The 16,309-nt window shown below is 40.5% G+C and overlaps 1 protein-coding gene across 2 annotated transcripts in view; it reads right to left on the bottom strand.

The window, feature by feature from the left end:
* Positions 1 to 2,295: 2,295 nt before the first annotated feature.
* LOC106811932 (band 4.1-like protein 5) overlaps positions 2,296 to 16,309 on the bottom strand; it is an 18,307-nt gene continuing 4,293 nt past the window's right edge. For both annotated transcript variants that reach the window (XM_014815672.1, XM_014815674.1), the window contains exons 2-15: positions 12,697 to 12,801; positions 12,402 to 12,444; positions 11,864 to 11,942; positions 10,887 to 10,984; positions 10,487 to 10,607; positions 9,527 to 9,614; positions 9,193 to 9,281; positions 8,938 to 9,105; positions 8,139 to 8,372; positions 7,812 to 7,999; positions 6,968 to 7,186; positions 6,516 to 6,660; positions 5,710 to 5,878; positions 2,296 to 4,708 (exon numbers count right to left, since the gene is read on the bottom strand). In XM_014815672.1, coding sequence (XP_014671158.1) covers positions 4,490 to 4,708; positions 5,710 to 5,878; positions 6,516 to 6,660; positions 6,968 to 7,186; positions 7,812 to 7,999; positions 8,139 to 8,372; positions 8,938 to 9,105; positions 9,193 to 9,281; positions 9,527 to 9,614; positions 10,487 to 10,607; positions 10,887 to 10,984; positions 11,864 to 11,942; positions 12,402 to 12,444; positions 12,697 to 12,801 — 1,965 coding nt within the window. In that variant the 3' untranslated portion in view covers positions 2,296 to 4,489. The remainder of the gene's footprint in view (positions 4,709 to 5,709; positions 5,879 to 6,515; positions 6,661 to 6,967; positions 7,187 to 7,811; positions 8,000 to 8,138; positions 8,373 to 8,937; positions 9,106 to 9,192; positions 9,282 to 9,526; positions 9,615 to 10,486; positions 10,608 to 10,886; positions 10,985 to 11,863; positions 11,943 to 12,401; positions 12,445 to 12,696; positions 12,802 to 16,309) is intronic.

Here is a 16,309-nt window from a genome sequence, read left to right as displayed (position 1 = left end):
TATGCTATATAATTGCCAAAACCTACCTAATTTGCATAAACAATTTTTAAATATCAAAACCCCTGTAATACGTTTTGGGGCCAGCCCTTATTCATTCACATACCAAAAATGAGAAAAATCCGTTGAACCTGAACTGACTAATGGCAATTTCCATTTTTGCCAAAAAATTGCCGTGGCTCGAAAGTACGTCGACTGGCGTGCTCCAAAATAGGACGTTCAAACCTCTCCCATAGCAGTAACAACTACACCCAATTTCAAACATGTGGGTCAAACGGTTCCTGAGTTATCGTTGCATGACCGTAGCCAAATGTTGACGGAAGGACGGACGGACGTACGACGGACGACGACCCATGGCAATAGCTCATCTTGACGATGTCAAGGTGAGCTAAAAACGAGGGAGAGCGGGGGGAAAAGAACAAGGAGAAGCTGTGTGGGGTAAAACGAAGGGGGATGGAGAGAGGAAAGTGGGCGGTGAGAAGGGAAGGATTTGTCTTCACTTTCATGTTCGTTTGATACGGTAATCGTATTGTAGGCGTGTGCGCGCGGTCGACCATGGATTCACGCCAAGTGCGCACCCCGCATCCCGCCACCATATTCGGTAGCGAGAGGTAGAGTAGGAATCCGCACTTTGCCGTGTTCGGGAGGGCCGGTTGGTCAGAAAGGGAGCTAAAGGAGATCTGTGTGACGTAAGGGAAGAAACGCGATCGCGGGACTGGGGCGCGACGTATATAAGGTGGAAGCCATCGCTTCCCGGGGCTCCTTGTGAACGACACCCGCGGAGAAAAGGTGTAAATTGCGTGATACGGTTACTATGCATTATAACGCTCTTTCTAATCGGTAGCACACTGAGACGTTATGTATCGTATTAGAGATTTAGTAAAACCCTAGTGAACGTTACTTCTTGTCTTGTCTTATATCTCTCTAGTCTATTACAGAAACACTTGTGCGGCCGCCCGTCATACTCCGGGGATTCATGACTCGATTCCCAGCCTAGTCGGCTCTCTTTGATCTTCGTCCCGCCGCTGACTCGCCGTCTCTGTTTTATGGCTTCCCCTGACACCCATTGCTCGGCACGGCGGCACGGCGGCACGGCGGCACGGCGGTCACTTTCTCTGGCGTGTGGGATCTACCCGCTTACAGTATGTATGCCGTGACGACATCCCACATTCTAAACACAACTTCTGCTGAGAGCAATTCTATCCCATACTGCTCAGGATGAGCGTTGCAAGTCAAGCCACGGGGAAAAAGCCACATGCTATCAAGAGTGTATTAAGAATGCTCTAAGAATATTCTTAATACGCTCTTGATGCTATACGACTGCAACGTTGATCGCGGCTAGCTGTTCAACGCCACCAAACTAGTGTGATTCCACTGAATGCGTAAATCAGCTCTCTCCGCACATGGCGTCTTCTCGCTAGCTCCCTGGTGAAATGCCACCAACGCATTTAACTATGACGTCTCACGACATACTAGAATCGCATATCATCTGAATAATGTAACCTCGATGGTAGCAACAAGTTCTTCCCCAGTCCTCACTTTTCTCTACGTGGCGAGAACTGATCGGGCTACCTCGATGGGAGCATCTATAGTAAGAATAGTACTGTGGTTTTCACCACCAGGTGGCTGACAGTTTTTATGTAAAAACCTTTTCACGCCTGCGATGCACTATGCCCATAAACGTGCGCGTGTATGCGTGCGTGCGCAGGGGTGGATCCAAATGACGATATCACTAGCAGCAAGAAGAAGTCCGCACCTGCAGCTGCAGCACACACGCATCTATTGACTATATATAACAACGTTATGTTGTTATATATAGTCAATAGATGCGTGTGTGCTGCAGCTGCAGGTGCGGACTTGTTCTTGCTGCCAGTGGATGATATAGTGTCTTCCCACTTCAGAAACTTGTCTTTTATCAACATAAAGCCGAATTTTCTAGCATGTATCGCATATTTCTCAATTGAAATAGAGTTAATTACCTCAACATATATAGTCAGTCAAAATCCATCGGAGTGAAACCTATTCTCCAAAATGTTTGAGGTGCCTACATAGATATCATCATCATACATATACATACGTGTATGTATATGGGTGCCTCACCCTCAATTTCGCAATCACATAACCCAGATTCCATTTCAGAATTCCTGAATCCGGTCCTGTGCATGGTGTTTTCGTCATCTATTTATTAAATTGTTTATAAATTTTCAAGTGAATTGAAATTGCCAATGACATTACCGCTGTATTGTAAGACTTTTCTATATAGTAAGATATGTGCAAATATAAATGACTACAAGTTCATTTCAGCTTAACCAGTGCATCGATTTATTATTGTTCATCACCGATATTTCTATATAAACTATATAATCCGTGTGATTTTCTTATAAACCGTTTATCGTTATTTATATCAAATACAAAGCCACTAATCATTGGAATTTTATAAATTATGACAGCGAAAATACTGTTCAGCGACTGAATTCCGTTTCAAACAATTAAGCGCATTTATAGTTTCATTACGCAATGGTGAAGATGTCACTGTTCTTCGTCTGTGGTGTTATTGGTCCAACTGTGACAACCCAACAGCGTCGACACTAGCTCTGCACAGCTGTCACACAAACACCTCCCGTTGTTAGCTGCGGTTATTAGCAATACATGCTAACATCATTAAGGTAAATTGAATATTTGATCAGGCTGCCTTCTAACAGATATACAACTTCATGCACAATTGCAATATATCTATATATGCGCGTGTAACTTTACTAATAATCTTGTGGAATCTTTCATTTGTTGATTAGCATATAAAATAACACTCCTCACTGTATCTCTTCGACGCTTCCTGATGATGCACTTCCGTCACTTGCCGTCATGCTATGCCTACCGTACGGATCAATTATTAGTCTATCAGGGTAATAATACGTTGAAAACAGAATTAATCGGCTAGCACCGTCATCCGAATAGCAATAATTTCCTAATTCGCGGAAGACCAAGTATTCAATGTGTTAGGAGGTCTACAGAAAGAAAACTTGGTGTTTACTACTAAATGTAGTTATGGACTTCCATCGCTATACCCACTAAAGGTTAACGACTGAAGCATTGCTCACAACAATACAAAATCAGTGCTAAATTGTTTTAGGTGGCTAGACACGAAAATATGCGCATAAAATATAGTGTACATCACCGACAACAGCAGGCAGGAATAGTGGTTGGCCAGAGGATTAATATAAGAATAGTACACCAACTATGCTTCCAGGACTTCTTTCACATGCTCTGAGCTAACCTAACATGTCATTTGAATTCCGCTAAATATAGATATGTACACGCATAGTACAAATATATGAACTCTGAATATATTCCTATCATTTTTCAAAGTAAGCACTGCATTTCTTATACTTATCTTAAACTAGATTAAAGAAATGGATGGAGAATCATTTATCACTAAACAGACAAAATATACATACATGGTTCATATTAACAATCGGTAACTTATAAGCTCATCTTCTTTTAACTTTCCTCCGTATTCTATTATATATTTTTATTTATATATATATGTGTGTGTGTATATACATATCATACTTTTAACACAGTAACACCTTAGCTGAATCATGCAGTCACAACCACAAAATATTACATATTTTCTCAATGTAAAACCAAAGCAACGTTCCAAGAACATGCTGAACACAACCACACTTCACAAAAATTTGCAAATTTAAACTGTGGTTTCTTGAAAATAATTCTGTAAAAACCACATTCTTATGTATACGTGAAATTCAATTGAGACAAGTTGACAATTATGGAATGTTTACATAGCGGAACCGCACTGAAGTAGTGTTATATCGTAAATGTTCCACAGCTCATAATGGCACGGATTAGCATCATGGCACAATTGGTCGAGGCATCTACGAGCAAATTGCTGTATCATGAATACGTGCATGCGTCTATTGCGTATATCGTATCATAGAACATGGCCGTACCTCACTGCGGCACGATCAGGTACGCACACACGTGACGTACATCACAAAAACCTTTCCAACACAGACGGGTGAGCACTTGTTGAACATAAAACGTGGGGAGAAAAGGGAATGTAGGTCTATATACATACAGTAAGTATAAAATGGACTTAGATAAAATAGACAAGAGTTAGTTTGTCTTATGAAAGGGGAGTACACTAGAGATCATGTGGATTTACCTCAGACATAGGCACTTGCATCAATAGCGAAAATTCTGGAAAATAGTGGAATTTGTGTTCTTCCCAATTACACCCGCACACACTTTCACTGCATATATATCATATGTATATATATATATATATATAACCCCCTCACCAATCAAACCTACCTGCTCAGTAAGAAAGACCGAGGTACACCAACCTCTCAAGGTAAAAGAACTGCTCAACCCACACACTTGTAGACAGCTTTAAAGATTTGGTGTCATGACTCACTTTGACACGACTGGCTTTGTCACTCAGGCGGCCCCACGAGTGCAAACGACAGTGTGCTCAGATCTCTGTGATCACGACACGCCTAGTTACCTTGCTCCGATTGGGGACCGTCTCCTCTTGCTTTTCTTCGACAATGTCGTCGACGAGCCACGGCGACATCGCCGTCGGCGCCTGCTTCTTCAGGAGCGGCGACGTGTCGCGAACGGTGTCGCTATGGTTACTAGCGTTGGAGTCAGAGCTGACGCTGGCCCTCTTCTCAGCATCGGTCACTGTTAGCTGAAAGGGGAGCCAGAACATGCTTGTAGCCGACATTCTCAATTTTTCACTTGTTTTTGTTTTTGTTGGTCTGTTTTTGTTTTTGTTTTTGTGATGCTAAGTAGTTAAACATATGAACTTAAATGCTTTATTTTTATTATTTTTTAACAGTTATTGAAGAGCAACTGCACTGTTTGTCATTCTTGTTGGCCTATTACTGTCTGTTTGTATGACGCTAACCATTCAATGTAGATAAAACTGCATTCCACCTGACGAAAAGCTGTCATAAATGTTTGTTGACACACTGCTATTTCTTGATTACCACATGAAAATGTTCCAAATATTGCAAGTTTAGCACAAACAAGCCTCACACATTCATGAATGTTGTTGGCAAAATATAAAACAACTGCGATAACCGTTCGTTCAAAATTTACTTTGACATGTGCATGTGACACAGAAACAGCACCTAGTTTAGTCTAGTATAGTGTAGGTTATTAATTTTTGAAATAAAACATTTTCTACATTCTACTCATCAATTGCATACTATATTACATGCGTTAATGATGCACAGATATATATGCATGGAAGTCGAGTCAATCGGAGCCACTGTATCAATATTACTCTACACAAAGGTAAACATCGGCATGCAAGGTTCGAACGAGGAAGTGTTTGTGTTGGATCTATCCGATCCAAATATTTTAATATGCTTGCACTTAAATAATGCTATTAAATAATTAAGTTAATGCTTGCATAGAACACTACTGTGAGTACATTGTGGATTTCAGGGGTGAAGCAGCTTTAAAAAATGGATTGAAGTGATGCCATAATGTCTAGTTTTCGATTTCTGCTAATTTGTTAACTGTCACTAAAGTACACCTGCACTATTTTGGTTGTTGTTGGCTAATTAAATAAGGTCATAGCACATTATACTGAACTCGTGAAACAGTCATGCTCAGTTAAACTTGCACAGATGCCGATTCGCACGATGAGTCATACCCACATGTTACAGCAAACAAACTCACCATGCTAGGTGAAACAGGGCTGGCAGGATGTGAAGCATCGATTGCAGGGCTGCTGTTTCCACTGTGTGAGGAGGTGTTTACTGCAGCTGTTGCACCTGCACCAGGACTTGCCTGTAGCGAGGAGCTGGAACTGGTATCCACGTCATTCAGTGTAACTGCTGTGACACTTCTGTAATGATGTAACATCAGATGATGAAACACGAATGTGAACACTTTAAATCCCATTCAGTGATGCTTAAATATATACTAAATGTACAGGTCTAATAATAATGATAATAATAATAATAATAACAATAATACATTTTTACATTTCTGTCAGTAGAATGAATTATGAGGACACTATAATGTGAACATATTTCAAAAAAATTAAAAAATTGAACAGGGAGCCTGTAATTTGGCATCACCATATCATTGAAAGAATACTTTCAACTTGGCAGATTTGCAAGGTTCTAACCCTTCCGCCATTTCAAAAGATGATCAAGAAAATCTCTCACTTAATTATATATACCTTTGGTTTACTGGGTGGGACCTGGGTTGGGTCAAATGGGCATAGCTATGATTGACAGCTTAGGAGTGAAGTGGATGACTGCACTGCCACATGTAAAACCATGTCACAGAAGTATAAACGTATTTTGGAGAAGGCATACCTATTGTCAGATAGCTCAAAAATACTCTTGGCTAAATTATAGAGAGAAATACTGTGTTTAAGATATGGCAACAAGGCATTTGGTAGTATAAATGGCTTGGTATGTAGTGGAAAGAGAAAGGGAATGGGGATAGAGCAATGTGATGCAAATTTAACTTACATTGGGGAATTGGACTTTACTACGGGTCCACTCTCTTCGACTGCAGATTTCTCCCTAGGACTCTGCAGGTTGACATTTTTTATTGGCTTGACAGCAGCAGCAGCATCTTCTGCAGGGAGCTGAACTGTTAGCAGGGGCTTGTCAGCTGAAAATTGTGCCCACGTAGATTTATATATGATACTTTAAAGGGTATACATCTTTTATCAGTATCATATTTCACAGAGTTAACATTCTTGATACCAATATGCATAGTGTTTCTAGATAATATTGACCCTCAACAATAAACTTGTACGTAAATTTATTTTATTCCATAGATCCCCAAATTTCAATAATAAATTCTTCATAATGCATACTTATTTCAAAACACCTTATTCACGGATTATGGAAGTCATATTACACAAGTATTCCCATTTCTTTTCTTTAAAAAAAAAGATACATTATAAGTGACAAACCTTTCTTCATCTCCTCCTCCATCTTGGCCTTCAGTATGTTACACTTGAGCTGTGATGCAGGAATGCTGGTTGCTCCACCCGCAAACTTGGTCTGGTTGTTCTTGAATGTGTTCGCCTCCTTGGCATCAGCCTTCGGCAGAGCAACCTCTACTGCTGTGGCAGTGGAATCCAAATTTTTCATTCTAGCTGCCATTACTTCAGACCTTTCAGCTTCTGAAACTGTCAATGAAAGTGTTGCATGACTTGAGACCATCAACTTCAAAATTGAAAATAATATTGGATGTTCACAAGAACTATATGTTGGTGTGATTATTACCTCCACCAAGGGGTTGGCAGGAGGTTATGTTTTCACTGGCGTGTGTTTGACTGTTTGTTTGTGGGTTTGTGGGTTTGTTTGTGTACAGCCTAACTGAAAAAGTTATGGACGGATTGTCATAAAATTTTCAGGATAGGTCAGAAATCGCCTAACTTAGAATTGATGAGATTTTCGTGGTGATCCAGATCCAATTAATTAATTAATTAATTAATTAAATTTTAAGGATAGGTCAGAAATGGGGTAACTTAGAATTGATTAGGTTTTGGTGGTGATCCGGATCCAATTAATTAATTAATTAAATTTTCAGGATAGGTCAGAAATGGGGTAACTTAGAATTGATTACATTTTGGTTGTGATCCGGATCCAATTAATTATTTAATTAATTAATTAATTAATTAAATTTTCCACTTAATTAATTAATTAATTAATAAAAATTTTCACAGTGAGACAATTCAGCTGCCTTAGCGGAGGTCTGTGCTCTCCGAGTGCTCTAGTTAATGCATGCATTAGGTCTTGCAGCTATTTTACCATTGGGTTTGTGCTCGGCTACCCCACTGGCTTGTTCTGCACTGCTTGTGCTTCCCTTCTTGGTATTGGTGGCTGCCTTTACATCCGTTACAGGCAATTGGCCATTTGGAATAGTGTCTGCCTTCAAATTGTTTGCTGTAGATGCTGCTCCCTCTGGTGCAGATGCTTTTGATTTGTCCACTCCCAAACTGGAAAAGGCAAGCAAAATTGATCATTGTCACTATATCAATTGAATATCCGTGAAAGAGCTCCAGAGAAAGAGAAAGAGTCCAGGCAAAGCACGTCAAGAACCAAGTCGGCACTAAGACTAGTAACACAGTCACTCACCCCTTCTTTGGTGTCGAGGTCTCGTTCGGTGGTGTCTGCTTAGCGAGACGTTCCCGTATGACGTGGGACTGGCGGCGCGAAAATCGCTGACTAGGTCGCCTCTCGAACTGCACGGACCTGCGGCCCTTGGTCTGCAGCGCCGTTTGGAATTCCGTCTTGCCACTGTAGCGGAACCGCGAGCCCATTCTCAAGAAGCCCTGCCTGTTGCCGCGTGCCTGGGGAGCGGTGCGCAACCTACAGAAGCATTCAGAACAGTGTGATAAGCGAACCGATCGGCTGGAGACACTTGCAGGTTTAAACCCACGCTAGGAGGTCGGATTTTAATAATGGGCTAAGGAATAGTTTAGGATTAGGGATAGGGAGAGTGATGATGTATGTTGAACACCAGGGTCCCAACGTAGGATTGACCTGTACCTGCACCTAAGCACATAATCATCATAACACAGTGAACAGTGAGGCGACTGGAAGAGCAGGTATGAAAGTAGCCGAACACAAATATTATGCATCACAATTCAAATTTCACAAACACCCTTTTTTTAAACAAATTCATTGGAAAAAATTCTCTCGACATAAACACAGCATGAATGCTAGAAAAGCAACTGTGTTCTACTGAAGTATAGTCAGGCATGACTTTTCAAAATTGGCACCAATGTTTCTGCAGCAGCAATGGAAATTTAGAGCACAATTAATAATGAATATTCATTCATATGATACTAAAGAATTTATGATTATCACAAATGTATTTCAGGCTCATAAAGTTAATTGGGCTTGTAACGTATCCTGAGGCTCTTATACTCACCTGAAAAATGCATGATACTCTATAGCACACTTCCATAGATGCTTGCAGGCCTTTTGGTTGTGAAGGCGGAACAGGAACGTGTGTTCTTTTTCCTTGCCATCTTCATCATCCTCCACCACAACCAAAGTTAGCTTCTTTCCCTTGAAGTCTAATCGTGTCATCTTTGGCCTACAAATAGTAGATGTAGGATTACACATATATGCTAGTAACAAAGCCAAAAAATATAATTCTACAAATTGCATAAACCGTGCATACCAGAAGAAAAGGCCAATCTTTTGTGTTCCTTCATATACGAGCAAGCCAGTTGGAGTGAGTCCTAGACCGTACTCTGATCCATCTTTGCCCTTTAAATATTTTAAGCAACCAATATATCATTGTATAAGGAATTTATTAATAATATCCATTACAGTTTTAAAATTACAATTCAAGATAGTCTATTTTTACTTGGATAAAATAACATTAAAGGAGCATTTTAGCTTAGTTCACAGATTCTCATGTAAATTTTTCTGAACATGCAGACAGAAAATGACATAATTTCAATGGCCACTATTACAACTTTACAAGGGGTTCATCATACATAACAACCTACCATGACGTGGTGCATATCAACCCCATACTGTTCCACCCATTTAGCCTTGTTTAAAAAGTTCAACTCAGCTTGTGCAGGGTTCTGGCCACTATAAATCAAAGAAATACACATCTTGAATTAGAAACACATTTCCTAATTTAAGTTTATGGATACACTTGGTACAGTCTTAACATCTTCAATAGCTGCACTAAGTTTGATGTGGCATCAATTCAGTCTCAAATTTGCTCTCAGTGAGATGACCGGGGGACGTTTATTTGATCCTATATATGTCAAATATCAACACCATGTACATGCATTTCATATTTACCCATTTCAAACAAAAACATCCAATATCTCGGCATCGCCTTCATCGCCAAGAGGTGAGCAAATACTCACTCTTTAAGTATCAGTGAGTAGGTAACTTTTATGGCCCATTCAGCAATGGCAAGAGAATATGGAAGGCTAAAAAGCTTTCCGATTGGGCCTAGTGTACCACATCACAAAATCTACAAACATATAGCTTTTTGATCTTTGCCCTCCATTTCCAAACTAAGCAAATTTGTTGACACAGTGGCAATATGTTACACATATAAATATTGTATGTGAAATTGGTTAGATTTTTTGCCACAATTGTGTGGAGGTACAACACCACTCATATCCCTAATTATTTCATCATTGCATTATTTTCCCTTAATATCTTAGTGAAGGAAAAAACAGCAGAATAACTCATTTACTACTGAATGCCAGTTTCGATCTATCGGTGCCTTATCAGATTGCTTCTCAAATGACAAGAGAGAATACCACAGACTCAGCAGTTTAAATTTGTGTCAATATTACCACACATTGGGAGACAGCTGGATGGAAGTTTCAGTCAGTTTAATTGCTGAACTTGACTACCTTAGTTAAACTAGTATAGTAACTGAATTAAATAATGCACGTTATTAGTGAATACAAAACGTGAGTAACACGCGAGACATTCACCTGAATTTCTTGTAACTTTCAATGACTTGCACTTCAAAATCTTCCGTCTGGTTAGGCACAAACCTGAATTCAGACACAAACGATGGCGTATGCTCGTCCGCATCATAGTCGCCAACCTCAGCTGTGAGAGTAAATACAAAAAGTATTTGCAAACAGATGCATCATCGCTAATGACTAAAAGTAAAACACAAGTTAGCAGAGTGAATCATTGAATGTATGCTCCCACACAGCTGAGCACAGAATTCACACACTTTGTTTCCTGAAAGCCAGTTTAACATTCAGATCAATAAAGCAGCCACATCCTTAACAAGACCAACACTGGATACCTACATGGAAAACATGTTACATGATAGCATATAATACTGTACATGTAGTTCTAATAACAAATACAAGCACTCACACTGTAGGATCAGTGCTGCAAGCTCTACAGCCAGTTCATTGGACAGCAACAGTTTCCCATAAGCGATGTCCTTTTTTATTTGCAAAAACAGCAGGTACCTGTCAAAAAATTAAATATGTATTGAGATCATGAGATGCAATAGTATTTTGCAATTTAAACACATTTGTGATAGTGAAAACCACATCTGAAACTTAAAATACCACACTTTTATTGTCGACGTATATACTTGCCAATAATTTTGACATTTAAAGTGATTATTGCGAGTTTTTTGGCTCAGAAAAAAACGAAATATAGCTGAATATAGTCTCACCTGACAGTGGAAATATCACTGATTATACCAACATTAAAAAAACCTAGATTTTATGCAGTTATAGCATAGAAAAATTTATTTAACCACATCATACCAGCAATACATTTTATCGTGTCACGACTCTCAAAAATCACAAATGGTGTCTCAAACAAGCAAACATAATAAAAACAAAAGGGCGTGCAATTCTGTTTGGTAAATATTATTGAGTTTTTATGTCAATAATTTAGAGCACTTTATGTCATTGTCATTCCCGTGTTACTATCTGACTGGCAATCCACAAGCTTCTCTAATAACAGACTTTACGTGGCATTAATACTACACTGCTGTTACGCTAGTATGAACGTCTGTGTTTACACTCTGACCTGATTTCTACGGTGCGTGGTATGCATTGCTGCACCGTGATAGATGTCTCGCGCTACCGCGAGAAAATTCGAGATATGGCAACGGTAAACAGAAACAGAACGCAAAATTGTAATCGTGCATGATTTCATTGGATTTGGTGAATATGAAGGTTCTAAGACATTTTATCGTTACTCTAGACAATTGCTGTTACTCAAGCAATAACGGTAGGTATCATGAAAGTGGGGAAAACACTGGAAAATTCTCGCAATAGACGCTTTAAACACCTGAAACACTCCTAATGCTAGTAACTAAAACAAAAGCATACCTAGTTAGTTCCTCTTGCAAGTTGCTGGGCTCTGAAGCATAAAACTTCACCCTGAGCTTCAAAGTGTAAGGTGGTCCAACTGGAAAAAAATTTCAATTATTATTTGCATTTCTTATTTTCCATACAAGACTGAAAATAATGAATTCAAATAAGGAGTCAGAATGCAAATATATACAGCCCACACTGAAATGTAGGTCAGTCGATAGATTAGTATGCATAACATGCTCAACTAAGAGGCATAACAGGAGGTGGGGGTCCTAGTAGATTTATTCCATTTTGACACATGTACATATATGCATGTACATATCTCATCATGTAAATGGTATTCTATGTATTTATTATTTATGTTTCCCACTCATATATATGCGTACACTATACTCAAGCAATAAGCAATCTTTGAAATTGATAAACGTGATACAGTAAGATGCTTTTCTTCATTATTAAATTGAAACCTAATTTATACACATCTACAGTGTTCAAAATACACAACTTTTGGTAATTAAAATTTTTTAACTTTTATGACACTTGGTGTACTTACTTCTAGCTTGTTTTTTGATTCGCTTCGTAGGGTCGAGCCAGTGCTGGAAAACATGGCACATAAATTGTTGACTATAATGTGCATTAAACCAAAACAACCACCTTGGTAAATCAGCACAAGATGCATAACTCTCTCTAATTGCTTGTTTCTAACACACTAAGTTTAATCTCTTAATGTTACAGTAATGCAAAGAAAATTTATCAGTTATTTAAAAAATGACAAATGAATCACACAGCCTAAAAAATTACAGATGCAATTTAGTTCTTAAATCACATCTCAATGATCATGCCAATACCTGTACATGGTTGTGATCCATATACTGCATTCCAAAATAATCCTTTTCTATTATATCCAGTGAATAAAATACTTGATCAAGTAATTGCTGCCCTGTAGCTTTTTTCTGAAAAGAAAAATGTACACACATGCAATAATAAGGTTAACGCATCCTTACTAGTTTACATTTTCATATATACTCATCTTATAAGAATGCTTTTTCTGATTTTCCTACAATACCTTACGTTATATATGTGTGGCCAAACTATACATCTCCAATATGAAGAGAGTATGTACACCCTTAGAAGTTTGTGCCAGAAATGATGGTGCATGTTTGTTTGGGTGGATCATTAGCGCTATCCCGATATCCGCGGGATAGTAGATTCTTGTGTTGGATACCAGATTTCAATGCTTGGTATCCCGCCGGGATAGTAAAAAAAAAATCGTCAAAATCGGGATAGTGGTTGTTGAGTTATCAACTTTATACGGCAGCGCATCTGAGGGAGTGCACGTAGAGCGAGTGCGCGCGATCTGATCATAAATGTGATGTGTATACATTATATCAAGCAAACCAGACAAAGCGTCTAGACATAGTCTAGACAATACATCTGCAGTGTACTTGTCTGTGCATATCTGTGAATCTGTTTTCATGTTTTTATATAATAATTACATTACATATTAATAATTTTCAAATGTTATTATCGCATATTTAAAGATTTTGGATACCAACAATGTTGAAATTACTATCCAAAAAATGGGATACCAGATCTTTGGGGGGGGGGGATACCAGATTTCAATACCTGGTATCCCGAATGGATTGTTCAATAGGTGAATGTTGAGCTAGTTTTCGCGATCGCAGGATACAAAATTACAAATATTACAAACATATTAATAAATCATGACACAAAATTATTATACAATATATAGCACCAACAATATCACAATAATGGTCTAATATAATCAAATGTAATAAAATGTTAACATGCATTCAGTTCAACGTGCAACGAAAAAGTAGCACCTAAAACAAAAAAATAGCCCCACAAAATTCAAAAATAGCCCCAAGGCTCTAATAAAAGTATACCTTGAAAAATAAATAATAATTCCACCCATGTCTGGCACCCATGTAAATACCTACACGATAAGGTTAGAATCACAGGCATTTGGAACGTCTCAATAAAATAAAATAAAGTAAATAAACAAAAAATGTATTTACTACCAAAGTTTTAATGTTTCTCTACTCTATTTCGCCTATAATCACCTGTAAATGCCGGTCAAATGCTCATCTGCAACACACAAGTACACCGCACGCTAGCTGCTGCACACTGACACATAAATATATAGCTAGTACTAGTAGGAAAGCGTGCTGCCAAAATTTGCTCAACGCTCGCTTGATTTCACACGAAAACAACACAAACATTCAACCATTCTACTCCATCTTTGTTTCTATTTGAAGGGCAGTGTTCACTTGTTATAAAAACATACTGTCTGTGTTCGTAACCGACCTGTGTCACGCGAAATCAGACAAAGCCTGACGAAATTCTCGGGTTCACTCCCGTTGCGCAGTTTATGTAAATGGCTGCAAGTACAGGGCTATAGGCGGCGCACTGCATTTTGGGAAACTACCACGCTGCTTTCCAATTCCCGTACGAGCCTCGTCAAAGCCGCCAGTGGAGTGTTGCAATAATGCGGCGCAAAAATGAGGTCACAAAGAGCGCCGGTGGGTGTTTCCTGATTCCGACAGCCATTTACATAAACTGCGCAATGGGAGGGAACGCGAGAATTTCGTCAGGCTTTGTGTGATTTCGCGTGACACAGGTCGATTACAAACACAGACAGTATGTTTTTATAACAAGTGAACACTGCCCTTCAAATATAAACAAAGATGGAGTAGAATGGTTGAATGTTTGTGTTGTATTCGTGTAAAATCAAGCGAGCGTCGAGCGAATTTTGGCAGCACGCTTTCCTACCTGCTATATATTTATGTGTCAGTGTGCAGCAGCTAGCGTGCGGTGTACTTGTGTGTTGCAGATGAGCATTTGGCCGCCATTTACGCTGAGAGGGTCTATGTCCCCCGGGGTACTGCCGGAAGGTACCCTGGGTACGATCCGGTATACTGGAACGTACCCTGGTACTATCTAATATGCCAAACCCTTCCTCGCCAACTCCACTAACGAGTCTAGGGAGTCGCTTACGCCTACTCCTAACCCTATCAGATAGTGACCAGGGTACGTTCCGGTATACCGGACCGTACCCAGGGTACGTTCCGGCAGTACCCTGGGGGACATAGACCCTATGAGCGCCATTTACAGGTGATTATAGGCGAAATCGTCTGACGTATGCGCGCAGGAGCCTATGCGGCATGCCTGTATTTTGTTTCATAATTCGATTTTTTGTTTTATGGTTGATTTTATCACATATAACATTCACGGATCGAATCATTCGATCCGTGGATCGAAATAGAGAAAGAGAGACGAGGTGAGTATATGAAGAGGGGACAAGGTGGTACACCGTACAGGTGGAAGGATAGACCAATAAATTGTGCCCTACAAATTTTTATATTCTGATGTTATTTATCCTAACATAACATCAGAATATAAAAATGTTTAGGGCACAATTTATTGGTCTAGAGGAAGGAGAGAAGGTAGAGGACGAGGGAGAAGGTAGTGGGGGAGGAGGAGGGGAGAAGGGAAGGAGGTAGAAAAAAGGGACAGGAAGGAGGTAGAAAAGGGGTACAGGAAGGAGGTCGAGGAGGAGGGTAGGTGGTCGAGGAGAAGGGTAGAAGGTGGTCGAGGAGGAGGGTAGAAGGTGGTGGGGGAGGAGGGAGGAGGTAGAGGGGGAGATTGTGGTGGAGGGGAGGGGGAGTTGGGAGATAGGGGGCAGAGGAGGTAGTGGAGGGGGAGAAGGTAGAATAGGGAAGAGGTCGAGGATGGTAGGAGAAGGTGGAGGAGGTAGAGGAGAGGGAGAAGGTAGAAGAGGGAGTAGGTAGAAGATGGTGGGAGAAGACGGAGGAGGTAGAGGAGGGGGAGAAAGTGGTGGAGAAGGAGGGTAGAAGGTGGTGGGGGAGGAGGTAGAGGGGGAGAATGTGGTGGAGGGGAGGGCGAGTTGGGAGATAGGTGAGAGAGGAGGTAGTGGAGGGGGAGAAGGTAGAAGAGGGAGGAGGTCGAGGATGGTGGGAGAAGGTGGAGAAGGTAGAATAGAGGGAGAAGGTAGAGGATGGTGGGAGAAGATGGAGGAGGTAGAGGAGGGGGAGAAAGCGGTGGAGAGGGAGGGGGAGGAGGTAGAGGAGGGGAAGAATGTGGTGGAGGAGGACGAGGAGTGGGGAGATAGGGGAGAGAGGAGGTAGAGGAGGGGGAGAAGGTAGAAGAGGGAGGATAGTGGGAGAAGGTGGAGGAGGTAGAGGAGAGTGGGAGAATGTGGAGGAAGTAGAGGAGGAGAGAAGAAGGGGGAGGAAGTGGTGGGGAAGGAGAAGGGGGAGGAGGTGGTGGGGAAGGAGAAGGGGGAGGAGATAAAGGAGGGGGAGAAGGTGGTAAGGGAGGGGGTCGAGGTGGTAAGTGAGTGAGTGAGAGAGGGAGGGATCGGGAGGGGGTCGAGGTGGTAAGTGAGTGAGTGAGAGAGGGAGGGAGGGAGGGATCGAG

The sequence above is a fragment of the Priapulus caudatus genome, unplaced genomic scaffold, assembly GCF_000485595.1.
Source record: "Priapulus caudatus unplaced genomic scaffold, Priapulus_caudatus-5.0.1 Scaffold592, whole genome shotgun sequence".
Classification (NCBI taxonomy): Eukaryota; Metazoa; Priapulida; class Priapulimorpha; order Priapulimorphida; family Priapulidae; genus Priapulus; species Priapulus caudatus.
This window is presented reverse-complemented; position numbering and strand designations above follow the sequence as displayed.